This window comes from Vipera berus, assembly GCF_964194415.1.
Source record: "Vipera berus genome assembly, chromosome: 2".
In the NCBI taxonomy this organism is placed as follows: Eukaryota; Metazoa; Chordata; class Lepidosauria; order Squamata; family Viperidae; genus Vipera; species Vipera berus.
Window position 1 is genome coordinate 269567232 of NC_138203.1, and position 14391 is coordinate 269581622.

Consider the following 14391-nt stretch of genomic DNA (forward strand, 5'->3'; position numbering starts at 1 on the left):
ATGATGAACTTGCTGTCTACAGGGCAGGAGAATGTCCCAAATTACAGATGTGGAAGACAAAAGAATCTCCTGGCAGTTCTTGAAAACACAGATTCTGAACTCTTTGATCAAATTTCTACTGTCTTGGGCATCTACAAAATTCCACAGGTATAAAGCTAAAATAAGCTTAATCACATGTTCTGAATTTTCAAATTAGACTAAAATGCAGCTCTCATATATATCTCCAGATAAACCTGGAGGCAGAGATTAGATATTAAAAGATCTACAATAACTTTATTTCCCTAAAGTAAACATATACATTTTTTTTATCTCCCTGCCACAACATAGCTCAGAAAAAATGCATAGAGTTTGTGACTTCTCCTTTTCTGCCACTGAAAAGACTTTTTTTCAAACAGGCCAAACAGACTGTAGATGACCTTGGGTCCCCTGGTAGACTGTTTAATAAAGTTGGGGAAACGATGGAGAAATGTTAAGGCACACAAATCCTTAAACAAAGAGAATAATAGAATGGGGCCTGTTGCAAAAATGAGTGTTTGTTCCAAAACCCCTAATATCAGTACTTAACAGCATGAAATGAAAGCATGAATTGACTTTTTTCAAGTAATATTAAAATAAGTTAGATCAATGGCAATCAGGCATTTGCAAAATGGTATGACAAAAAAAGTGCCAAGAATGTATGAGTGCTGAATGAGTTAGTTTTAAACTGAAAAGTTAGTGACCTGAGCTAAAGAGGTAGGTTTATTCATAGAAACATAGAATGAAAAACTTAAAAGAGGCTGTAGAGATCTTCTAACCTAATTTTTTCTTTTAATTCCATTTATATCCCACCCTTCTCCGAAGACTCAGGGCGGCTTACAAGCTTAGCAGTAGCCTTCATTCTATGTATATGCCTGCTTATTAGGGCTTTCACACACACCCCAAGCGGCATTATTACAAAGTCAGCTTAATTAATAATTAATTAAATAATTAGTAATTAATTAATTAATAATTGATTATTTAATAATTATTTATTTATTTATTTATTAACAATCCTCAGACCACTGCAAAGGGCTTCCTCAATTTTCCTTCAAAACCTTCAGTGATTGAGATCCAGGAGGCAGTCTAGCAATAATTCTGAGAAGCATGAAATTCCTCATTCTTTTAAAAATAATGGGTCTAAGGCTCAAATTGCAAAGGAAATTTTATTTATTTAGCGTATGGCTGGTCACACACCGAATTAAAAGCACTTCATATTTACAAGTTAGAACAGTTAAAACAATTTTACAGAAGACCATCAAAGTGCTTGGAAACCTTAAGGCTCCATCCAGTCATTTATTCTCTCCTTTATAAACAAAAGCTTGCCACAAGGACACTTACCTTGAGTGATTTAGAGTGAAGTTATTAAACTGGCTTCTGCATTTCAGATGTCTGAGTCTATTATTAGCTACCGCAGCTCCTGATTCAGGAGACTATAGCATTTGACTTTTTGTTTATACTTTTAATGACAAAACAAACCAATTTTTATTATCAGTGTAACCATGGATTCCTATGGCTGGCTGGAGATTGTATAAGATCTGCCTTCAATTGTTCAAATGCATATTGATGTCAGAACCCTAGTTTTAAAAAAAAGATCAGATGTTATGATTCACAGAATGGCTACAGACTCATATTAGAGTATTGGGTTTAGTCATCACTCACAATTGGAAATCTATTTCTGTGTTTATGACACTACTAAATCAGGAAAGTTCTCTGTTCCAATATATTAAGATGTGCCTGTCTGATCTGGATTACTTGTAGATCTGATCTACTAGATGGATGACCCACAGTGTGTGTAGGGCTCATGTGAGCTTCAGCTGTTGGCCGCAAAAGTGCCTAAGTATCCACTTCATCACCCAGGCTCACCTGTATGGTAGCATTTGACCAGAAGGATTTTCTGCAAAAGGATCACACATGAGAATCACCCACAGATTACTTCAGAGCTCACTAGGGTCAAAAGGAGCAAACAGGACAGGAGTAGAGAGCATCAAGGGAGCTAGCATATTTCATGCAGGTGTTGTTTTCTGGAAATCTCTCTCAAAGGTGGGGAAAGCAACTTATGTTTAAACATTTGACATTCAACATTAAAAGTGACACAAACTACCAATATTTTCTTCTCTCTTAGATCAACACTGGTGAGATTAGCTACATTCTTCAGCAAAGTCATCATTTTCCTTTTTTCTACCAGATGACCCCCAAACCAGAGCCTCCTTACTCAACAATTTTCAAGCTGCTCCTGCATTTCCGATGGACGTGGATTGGCCTCCTTTATCAGGACAATGAAAGAGGAGAAAGCTTTAAAAGAAGTTTGGAAACTTTAGCTGTAAAAAATCAGATCTGCATCGTGCTCTCAGAAACCATCCCAATAACCAATGTAGATATACATACCAGAGATGCATTTCTGCAAGAACAAAGAAAAATGTTCCTTCTACTTAGCAACATTCACATAAAAGTTATAGTTTGTCAACTTGATTTTCAGGCCACAGGAACACTAATAGGAGTACTAATTGTTAATGAAAGGAAAAAGACATTCATTGAGGGAAAAGTGTGGATTGCAACAGCTTTGTCAAGATTAAGCATAAGAATGCTTTCCAACTATCTTGACCTCCAACGAAAACATGTTTTGTTTTCTTTCCTAACCCAGACAAACAGGAGACAATATTATGACTTTGATACATATTCCCTTACTGGGAAACAGTTTGTAGAAGAAGCATTCCATTGTTACTATTCAAGGCCTTTGTTGTCTAAGAAGGTTTGGAAAAAATGCACAGAAAAAGAGAATAGAATATTCCCACCTCTTGAGGTACTTGCAAGAGTGGTAATTGAGGATGGTTCTGGTATTTCCAGAGCAATCCATGATGTGGCCTCAGTTCTCCATGCCACCTCTTCATCTCAGATGAGTAAGAGGAGGATGCTGGCTGGAGACCATCAGTCACCCCAGATTGTACAGCCATGGCAGGTAAGATTTCTCCTTTGAGGTTTCACGGATGGTTTCACTTCCTACATATTAAATTGGATATAGGGAGAGGAGAGATACAGCAGTTATCCAGTCTGCATTATTTCCAAGTATATGTGAGAGAGATTATAAGGATAACTCTTCCAAACTGAAACTATCTATGCTGGTTTGGGATACTGTAATCACAGAGATATCTCCATAGTGACAAAGTATTTTTCCTCATTTGCAGATTAAATAAGCTTCAAGATGCTCCAGCAATCCTCAGATCAGGTTTTGAAAGATAGATAAAACACAGATCTAGTCCTCTGCAAAATTCAGTTGATGTACAGTTTTTTAAGAATATTTTATTACACATATACAGGGAGTCTTTGACTTACAGCAGATCAGTTACAACAGCACTGAAAAAGTGACTAATATGTAAATAAAGACTCAAACATCCAGGTCAAAAGTATCTTAAAAGGTTAAATCATGGTAACTGGACCAAAATTTATTAAACTGTGACATTTCATTACTCATCCAAGTAACTTCTTCAGTTAAAATAAAACATTTGGTTAGGTATAGTCATTGGAATTTACTAACTCTTGCCATACTGACTGCAGGAGGGTTTTCTTCCCAAAATGAAATGCAATATGTTAATAAACATTGACTTATGTCCATTTTTCACATTTACAATTACAGCATCCCCATGATCATGTGATCAAAATTGAGATACTTGGCAACTGATTCATATTTTGACAGTTGCATGTGATAACCTTTTGTAACCTTGTGACAAGCAAAGTCAATGGGGACACCAGATTCAGTTAACAACTGTTACTAGTTTAACAACTGTAGTGATTCACTTAGGAACTGTGACAAGAAAGATCATAAAATGGGGCAAAACTCAGTTAACAAATATCTCACTTAGCAACAGAAAATTTGGGCTCAATTGTGGTTCTAAGTCAAGGACTACCTGTAAAGTATATAGGAAAATAAGAACAAGAACCTGTAATATAACATTTCAACTGTTTATATTCTGCATCTGGTTTGGGGGTAATTCATATTGCTGTAGCACCTCTGGCAGAGGGCAGAATTAATACTAAGCATAGGTATTATAAGGGGCAAGTAGACTTGCCCCTATTTTAAGCAATAGGGAACATGATAGGATTTCTCTTGGATCCTTCTCTGTTATGCACTGGCGTTCCTGAGCATTTGCTTTGCTCCAGTTCAGAAAGAGGGTGGTGGAACACAGGACACTTCTTTGTCACCCACTTCCAGCTGCTTCCACCCATCATTTCCTTCCCCTCAGCAAGGCTTTGAATCATTGGTCCACTTCTGGCTTAAGGAAGGCTCCCATTCTGTAGCTCATATTTTTCACAGCCCAAAAAGTTGCCCAACAACTAGCAGATCTTTCCCTCTCTCTTCTGTGTATTATGAGCAACCTGTCTGTTTGTCTTAATTCATGACTTTACATCTTCCATATAACTGTTCTCTATTTGCCCTTCACTCCCAGCTGCTGCTTCTGTCTGCCATCTGAAAGCTGGAAGAGAACTTAAATAGAGACCCTGCAATACATTAAATCAGGCATGTCAAACTCGTGACGTCACGTGACGTTGTGCAACGTATCACAACTTTTTCCCATTCCTGGCAATGGGGTGGGTGCAGTTTCGGCATGACACATCCGTCCCATGGGCCGGGAGTTTGACATCCCTGCATTAAATGATTCACAGTTGGGCTTGCTTCCTACAGAGAAACAATTTAGTAAAGACATTTTGATTCCCTGCTGGCTGGAACAATAGATAGATAGATTAAAGAGAGAGAGGGAGACTTCCGGTGGCTCCGCGGCGACGGAGACAGCCTTCCCGGGCTGCCTGCGGCTCAGCTGTTGTTTTTTCGCCCGAAACAGCGCCGATCAGCTGTTCGGGCGAATTTGAAGCCCCCTCCTCGGGAGAAGAGGAGGGGGTGAGGCCCCAGGTAGGGGTAGAGTTCTCCGGGGCCGCCTGAGCTTGGAGCTTGGGCGGCTGAAGGATTGAACTCCCCCGAAGCCTGGGTTGCTCCCAGCTGGCTGGCGTCTCTGCTCCGGACTTCTTGGAGCAGAGCCAGGCGTCTGCGACCACCCCTGCCTGAAGAAAGGACTATGGATTAAAGGAGCAGGCAGAGCGGTACAAGAGGAAAAGGTGAAGAGGATTATTTTATTATACTCTCGAGCTTGATGGACTTTTTAAACTTTAAGTGAAAGTGCGTCACAAGTGAAAAGTAAAAGATGGCGGCTAAACCTCCCCCTAAAACTCTTCGGAGTGGTGGATCTTCTCCGGTGCAATAATCATCATTACAGGCGTTGCACCCTCCTGATGTACTGACACCGAAGGATTTACGAGATGCTTTGGATAAACATGCCCAGGTACTTTTGGAGTCAATTAATCAATCAATGGCTGATAAATTTGCACAGATGGAGGAGAAATTGGAGAAACTGGAGGAGAGAATGGAAGAGAGGATGGAACAGAAGCTTAGCGTGATGAAGGTAGACATTTTGTCTTCAGTGCATAAAGTGGCGGAATGTGTGGAAAATTTAGATGAAAAACTGGATGATTTGACTCAAAAGAATGAAATATTAGAAGTTAAAGTACGGGAGAATGAAAATTTAAGAGACAAAATGGAAAGGGAGTTAAGCCTTGCCCAATATTACCAGATGCAGTTTGCTGTTAGAATCAGAGGTTTAAAAGAGAACATTAAGGAAGATTTAAAGCAGCTGGTTTCTGAGGCTTTTGAAGTGGTATTGAATCAGCCAGCATCTGAAATAAGAGCAGCTATGGATAAAGTGTTTCGTGTAAACTCATGGATTGCCAGACAGAGAAAGTTACCTAGAGATGTGGTGGTTTACTTCACAAAAAGAGAAATCAGAGATGAAGTTATACAAGCTGCCTATGATGCTAAAGTTGTGATTGCTGATCAAGAAGTCTTGGTTTTAAAAGAGATCCCTCCAAAGATTTTGAGGAGAAGGAAGGACTTTACATTTCTTGTGCAAGAGCTCAAGCAACGAGACATAAGGTTCAGATGGGAGATTCCAGACGGGCTGATGGTGATGTATGAAGGCAAAAGATACCGGTTGATTACTGTGCAGCAAGCGCGTGATTTCTACAATACTGTTTTAAAAGCAATCCCATTAACACTTCTGGAAGCTGCAAAGGGATCTGGAGAAGGAGAAGGAGAACATCAAGAGGATGAAACAGAGGAAAAAAGGAATTGAAGGTGGATAAAGCACCAGGTACGGATGGCTTGACTGCGGCCTATTATAAAAATTTACAATTAGAAATGATAAAACCGTTAAAGGAACTGTTCCAGACAATCCAGAGGGGGGGAAAGGTGCCACCGTCTTGGAGAACAGCTTTTATCTCTTTGATTCCGAAGGAAGACCAAGATGCTACTCAAGTTAAAAATTATAGACCGATATCGCTTTTAAACACAGATTACAAGATATTTGCTAAGGTTTTGGCTAATAGACTGATGAGGGTTCTGCAACAGGTGATTCATGGGGATCAAACAGGGTTTATTAGTGGTAGGCAAATGAAAAATAATGTGAGGCACATAGTTGATGTGTTAGAGTTTTTGGAAAGGAACAACCAGATTGCTGCGGTGCTAATTTTTTTAGATGCTGAAAAAGCTTTTGATCAATTGAATTGGAAATTTTTGTTGAAAGTTTTAGATAAAATGGATTTTGGGGAAAATTTTTACAACCGATTAGGGCACTATATCAAAAACAAACTGCCCAAATTATAGTTAATAATAGCTTGACAGAAGTATGTAATATTGAGAAGGGCACAAGGCAAGGGTGTCCGTTATCGCCCTTGTTATTTGTGTTAACATTAGAGATATTATTGGTTAAAATTCGGAATTCGGAAAAAATTAAGGGGATTCAAATTGGAGATCAGGACTACAGATTGAGAGCATTCGCAGACGATCTGGTTGTTACAGTGACCCAGCCAGAGAACTCTGTTGTGGACCTGATGGAGATAATAACACAATATGGGAAGGTTTCTGGATTTAAGGTTAATGTACAAAAAACAAAAATTTTGGCCAAAAATATGACAACACCGCAAAAGGCCCTTTTAGAAGGATTAACTGGATTTGAGATTGTTAAAAGGGTTAAATATTTGGGGGTGATTTTGTCGCCCTCTAATACAAAGCTATATAAAAATAATTATGAAAAATTATGGGGGAAAATTCAAAAAGAATTGGAGAGTTGGAAAAAATTGCAATTGTCTTTGTTGGGACGGATTGCAGCAGTAAAAATGAATGTCCTGCCTAAATTTTTATTTTTATTTCAAATGATACCGATTCTTAAGAAAGATTCTAATCTGGAGGAATGGCAGCGAGGTATCAATAAATTTGTGTGGGCAGGGAAAAAACCACGAGTTAAACTTAAGATTATGCAGGATACTCGTGAGAGAGGTGGCCTTAAATTGCCTAATTTTAAATTATATTATGAAGCTGCTGCATTAGTAGGAATAAGTGACTGGATTAATTTGACGCAAGGGAGGTTATTAAATCTTGAGGGCCACGATTTGTTGTTTGGCTGGCATGCATAATTGTTGTATGATAAGAAGGTAGACAACGTGTTCAGGGTGCATATTTTAAGACAGGCATTGCTGAGAGTTTGGAAGAAGTATAGACATAAGTTAAGTTGCAAGATACCATTGTGGGCAATTCCAAAACACGCAATAGAAAATATACATGCTGGCTTCAAACATGATCTGACTACGTACAAGGAGATTCTCAGTTTGGAAAGAAATGTTTGGTGTTTGAAATCATATAGCCTCTTGCGAGAAGAGAAGGTTGTTCAAAATTGGTTTCAATATACTCAGTTACGGGCCAGGTGGAAAGAAGACCAGAAAAATGGATTTATAATGACTGATGAAAATTTGATAAAGCAAATTAGGAATCAGGGACCAGCACATATTAAACGGATATATCTTGCATTGATAGAGATTGACTCAGAAACAGAGCTTGTTAAGGATTGTATGATAAAATGGGCCCAAAATATCCAGGAAGTTATCACAATGGACACGTGGGAAAAGATTTGGGTGAGGAACGTAAAATTTACTCAAGCTCAAAATTTAAGAGAGAACTTTTATAAAATGTTTTATAGATGGCATCTAGATCCTAAAAAGCTTGCAAGTATGTATCCGAATTATCAGCCTAAATGTTGGAGGTGCGGTGATGAAGACGCAACATATTTTCACATATGGTGGACTTGTAAAAAGGTTAAGGCTTTTTGGATAAAAGTCTGGTGGAACATGCAGAAGATTTTTAAACAGAGGTTAAAGTTTTGCCCGCAATTTTTTTTGTTGGGAATAATTACAGATGCCACAGTTGTGGACACCAAGTTGATGTGGAATTTAATTACGGCGGCAAGACTTTTGATAGGCCAATACTGGAAGAAAGAGGAATTGCCGACCATAGAGGAGTGGACTTTAAAGGTTTCCGACCTGGCAGAGATGGCGAAGATTTCGGCCTATTTGAAAGATCATTCGCAAGAACGCTATATTATGGAATGGAGAAAATGGATTGAGTTTATCCAGAACAAGTATAGGGTTAAGAAGTTTTATGTAGCATTTGAATAAGTCTTCTTTCGTTTTTTCTTTTCTTTTCTTATCTTAGTTTCTTTTTATACATATTTAATATTATTATTATTTGTTTTATCCTATATAAGCTAGAGAGTGATGGATTTTAGAGTTTATAATTGTTAGTATATGATTGTTTATGATTACTTTTTATATATATACCTTGTATTTAGCTCTGGGAAGTCGGGGGGGGAGGGGGGGGAGGGGAGGGGGGGAGGTAGGGAGGGGGGAGGAGGGAGGGGGAAGGGGGGATTTTTAAAGGAAAACTGTATTTTAAAACTTTTCAATAAAAAAAAAGAGAGAGAGAGAAAGAGACAGAGACAGAGATAGAGGGATAGAGATAATCAGACATGGTATAAATAAAACCTAACAATATCATATGCAGTATATCACAGAGAAACTCTTGTATTTAATGAGATTTAGTAATCTTTTAAAGCATAATTTCATTTGTTATTAAAATTATGTTGAGCTATGGTTTAGCAGGTCAGTTTAGTGATTTCTTCAATAAAAGGAAATTTAAGGGGTCCTTGGTGCTCTCTGAGCTTGCTTGTTTTCTTGTAGATGTTTCATTACCCAAAGTAGATAACATCCTCAGTGCTAGTAAGGAGCGGAGTTTCTGTCAGTTTTGGTGGGCTTAGAGATTCTTTGGTTGGGCTGTTTGCTGTTGGCTCTTGGGCAGTTTCTTGATTGAGGTATTGTTTACTTGATTATTGGTCTGATGTTAACCTTGGAGAACATCTATGCAACCTATCTGGGTGCAACCAAAATACAACCAAAAATATGAATCAGATATGTAAATGACACCTTCACCATAATAAAAAAGGACCAGTTAGAGAACACCCACAGAACCATCAACAACATTTTTTAAGAAATCCAGTTTACTAGAGAATTAAAAAAAAGCAACTTGCTACCCTTTCTGGACATCCTGATCAGCAGAGACCACAATGGCAAACTAGAAATGCAAGTCTACAGAAAAACCACCCATACTAACCAGATGCTCCACTACTAAAGCAATAACCCAACCTCTCACAAGAGAAGATGCGTAAGGACCTTATTTAAACAAGCCCAAACACACTGCAGCAACCCAGAACAGCAAAAACAAAATGGATATCCACACAATTTTATCAAAAAGTCCCTGACCACTCAACCCAACACAGCACAACCAACACAAACCCTAAAAGGAATTACACTGCCATACATCAAGAATATCTCAGAAACCACCAACAGACTCCTACAACCACATGAAACCAGCTTAGCACACAAGCCAACTAAAGTCCTTCAAAACATTCTAAGCAGACCAAAAGACACAATCCACCCCCCAAAAAAACAGGAATCATCTAAAACATACAACGTAAGGAGTACAACAACCACTATATAGGACAAACAGGTAAGAACACTAGCAGAACGCATCCATGAACATCAATTAGCAGTCAGAAGACATGGTGATTTTTTTTTTAATTTCACAACACTCAGACAGATTTAACCATAGTTTCAATTGGGGAAATGTGACTATCCTAGACCAAGCCAAGACCAAAAATGCTACAGAATTTCTAGAAGCCTGGCACTCTGACAAATCAGCCATCAATAGACACATAGACATTAATAACATCTATAGACTATGCAATAGAGTCTATCACCCAGCCCCCCAGAAGAACAAAAAGACCCAAGCAACTCTCCATCAGCAATCAGCATAGATTAACTCCAAAGTTAACATCAGACCAACAATTAAGTAAACAATACATCAATCAAGAAACTGCAAAAGAAGCAAACAGCCCAAGCAAAGAATGTCTAAGACCACCCTAACCAACAGAAACAGGGCAAACCACTAGAATATGACCTGAGAGCAAATTCCACTTAGGATGCTACCTAGTTTGAGTAATGAAACATCTGCAAGAAAACAAGCAAGCTCAGAGAACACCAAGGACCCCTCATGTCAACCCTGAACTACAAATATTCTCCTTTATTAAATGAAAGGTATTTGTGTAAAAAAAAATCTGCTGTTCCACGGAGAAGGAGCAAGAAAACTTACCAGAAAATACTGAATCGTCCTCTCAGACCAAAGTGCTGATTTGAAGAGGTGAATAATTCAATGAATTTCCAAACCAGAATAATAGCCAGAAAAATATTGAATAAAGGTTCAAATGAGAATGTGTTTGCTGCATGAGTTATTTTCTGTCTCTTTTGCAGCTTCATCACTTCATGAAAAACTTCCAGCTTCACAACATTTCTAATGATGGCATTTATTTAGATGAAAATGGAATTCCTGCTGCTGACTTTGATATCATGCACTGGAGAATGTTGCCCCAACAGTCTTATCCTATGGAAAAAGTTGGGAGTATAGAAAGGGAAGCTTCTTCTGAAGTCAAGGTCTCCATCAATCAGAGTGCCATCCAATGGCCAATATCATTTAACAAGGTAATTGATCTTCTTGTTTGAACCCATCCACTTACCTCCATGTATGCAAACTGTTCTGCTCAGTAATAATTCCCATTCAGGACAATTGAGATAACCTCCAAATAAGGGAGACTTTAAAAAACCTTAATTCATTAAATATCATGTACGTTTAAGGGGTTTTTCTGTAGTTTATCACAAACTGGAACCTGCTAAATCACAAATTATAATTATATAATTATATCATAATTAATAACCTATCAAACAATCTTCTTACAATGTTCAACTAGAGGAGAGAAATTCAGGGACAGTTGCAGTGACAAAGAAAGCCAGATTTTGGAGGTTTCCTGCCAAAACAAAATTAGAGAGAAAAATAGAATACATAGCATTCCCACACATGCCATAACTTCTTTTCCAATTGATTCCAAGATCCTTTTCCCTGGAGATCAATGTTATATGGTTCCTCATACAGTTAGAAAGGAAGGGAGATGGGGGAACCATGTCACTATTTGCTTTCTCCATTTTTTCCTGAGCAACTTGTTTCCTGAAACAGGTTGTTTGAAATAAACTCCTCTACTGTAACTCATGTGGTGCCTTTATTTCTATTTCTATTTTATGTTTAGACAGTGCCTTCTTCTAGATGTTCAGAAAATTGTTTCGCAGGATATGTCAAGCTCGTGAGAGAAGGAGCACCTGTTTGCTGCTATGACTGTTCTCTGTGTATGGAAGGAACATTCTCAGTGGAAGAAGGTAGGTGGCTCTGGAGAAAAAAAGGAAATCAAGAACTTGTAGTAGGATTCAGAAGATAATGGTCACTACACTTTCATATTTCAGATTATATTCAATTCCATATTTCATAGAACTTCATCCCTATTATACAATGTTCATTCATCTTTCAGTAATATTTTTTCTCATCGTCCAACATAGGCATTTACATGTTAGCCAATGTTTTTCAGATGCACCCCATTGCAACAAGTGTCCAGATGACCAGTATTCCAATGAGAAGCGAGATCAGTGTGTCCCCAAACGTATCAGCTTCTTGTCCTATGAAGAAACATTGGGAATCATCCTAGCTTCCTTTACCCTTGCTTTGTCCCTAATCATTGTCTTTGTTCTGGGAATCTTCATTAAATACAGAGAAACTCCTATAGTTAAAGCCAACAACCGGGACCTCACCTACATTCTTCTGATCTCACTCCTCCTCTCCTTCATGACCTCTCTTCTATTCATTGGCACCCCCAAGAAAGTGACCTGCCTTCTACGACAAAGCATCTTCAGTGTTGTTTTCTCAGTTGCTGTGTCTTCATTGCTGGCAAAGACTGTCATGGTGGTGGTGGCATTTCTGGCCACAAAGCCTGGCAGCAGGATGAGGAAATGGTTGGGAAAGACTCTAGCCAACTCTATTGTTGTATCCTGTTCTGGGATTCAGGTGGGTTTCTGCATGATATGGCTGGGAATCTATCCCCCATTCCCAGATTCTGACATGCATTCTCAACCAGGATACATCCTGCTGCAATGTAATGAAGGGTCAATCATCATGTTCTACACTGTACTAGGTTACATGGGCCTTTTGGCTGCTATCTGCTTCTTGGTGGCTTTCCTAGCACGGAAGCTGCCAGGGACCTTTAATGAAGCCAAGTTGATCACCTTCAGCATGTTGGTTTTCTGCAGTGTTTGGGTTTCCTTTGTCCCCACCTACCTGAGCACCAAAGGAAAATACATGGTGGCTGTGCAGATCTTCTCCATCCTGGCCTCCAGCCTGGGATTAATGGGCTGCATCTTTATCCCTAAATGCTACATCATTATCCTAAGACCTCACATGAACACCAAGGAGTACCTAATAATGAATTCTAAGAGAACATGATGTTTTACACAGATAGATATTAGAATGGAGGGTTGATTTATAGATTTAAATGTCTAAATTCACATAAAGTGCTAGTCCTAAATGACATCAACTGCATGATGGCCTGGCATATTATGGCAACCTGGTTATCATAAAAACATCTGTCAGTGGTATTCAGGTTATTGTGAATTCTGTCCCAATGCACTTCCTTGAATATTAGGTATAACAGTTCACAATTCATACATACAAACATGCACACACAACACACACTATTAACCTGGAGTTAAACTTCCAGTACAGTGCCCTTTGTCTCCTACTATATTAGCCACTTTTGTGTCATATGCAAATCTGATAAGTGAACATCAAAGTCATGAATAAAATACAAAATGCAAAATGCCAGTCTAGTAAACTAGAATGAACTTGTTACACTACTCCTGTTCATCACTAAATCAATTTTATTCCAAATTGGGATTCTGTGTGAAAAAAATCCCTTTTCTAGATAGCCAGGTATGGAATAATGTTTAGCCTAATTTAATGTCATATAAACATTGATTATAAATTGTCACATCCTCTATAGAATCACACCAAAGGCCTAACAAATGCAGGGTGCCACTTTTCCACATTATATTTATTCATATTTCACATTTCCTAACTGTCCATGTCCCTCAAGAGAGACTGTGTGGTGTTAAGTAGAATATCAACATATAAAACAGTACATAAAAATTAAAATGTTAGAGTTGAAATTTTGGAATTAAAATGTTAAAAGGTTATTTAAAAATTAACATGGCAAGAATAAGGATACTCAGTTAAAATAAAGGTAAAGCAGGGATCTGGTGCAACCCACAACCCCATGATTGCATATTCCTTCAGGCTCCCCACACAAGAATGCAGACAGATGGACTCCTCATTTAGTTTATTTTGCTTATGACCTGGTAGAAATTTTTACTCTTGGCCATTCTAGCAGGAAGTAAATAACTGTTTTTCATCCTCATAGCAACCCTGAAAATAGTTTAAGATGAGATGTCTACTTCAAGGTTGTCAAGTGCAGGGGAAGGAGAAACCAGATAAGCCCTGAAAAATTGGCTTCTGCTAGACATCATGCCTTTAGTCCAGACAAGCGTGGAGATGAACATTTATTTTTTTAAAAAAAATCTTTGTTCTTAACTGTTTTAATCTGTGGTTTTATTCTTACTTTTATATTGTTTTGTTATGTTGATGTAAACTGCTCAGAATAATTTGGGTGAGATGGGCAGTGTAGGAAATAAATAAACAAATAAACCAGCTTTAGTTTATAACCCCACCAATAGTGCAGCAGGTTTGGCATATGCTATAGCCAATGCATACCCCAAACCCAATTTTATCTGAAACTTGTTGACATTATTCTATACAAACTAAGATTCTGAGAATCTACCTTGTGTATCAATGTCCTAACTGCAGCTCAGTTTTTGATTTTTAAAATTTGCTTACCTCCAGAGAAGAAAATAATGAGGATAAAACATGTAATGGAGTATCAATGGAGCATCACATATGTACTTGCCCCTTTGTGTAGAACAGCTATTTTAGGTTAGGTTATTTTGCAAGCAGAATGG

General features: G+C 38.2%; 1 protein-coding gene across 1 annotated transcript; it reads left to right on the forward strand.

Annotated features, from left to right (window-relative positions):
- On the forward strand, nucleotides 1-12823 carry LOC308662971 (vomeronasal type-2 receptor 26-like; the record flags this gene model as incomplete). The annotated part of the gene is made up of 5 exons (XM_081319116.1): nucleotides 1-147; nucleotides 2204-2974; nucleotides 10756-10983; nucleotides 11583-11709; nucleotides 11820-12823. The coding sequence occupies 5 exons, from the start codon at nucleotides 1-3 to the stop codon at nucleotides 12821-12823; spliced, it is 2277 nt and encodes a 758-aa protein (XP_081175242.1).
- Nucleotides 12824-14391: the final 1568 nt, after the last annotated feature.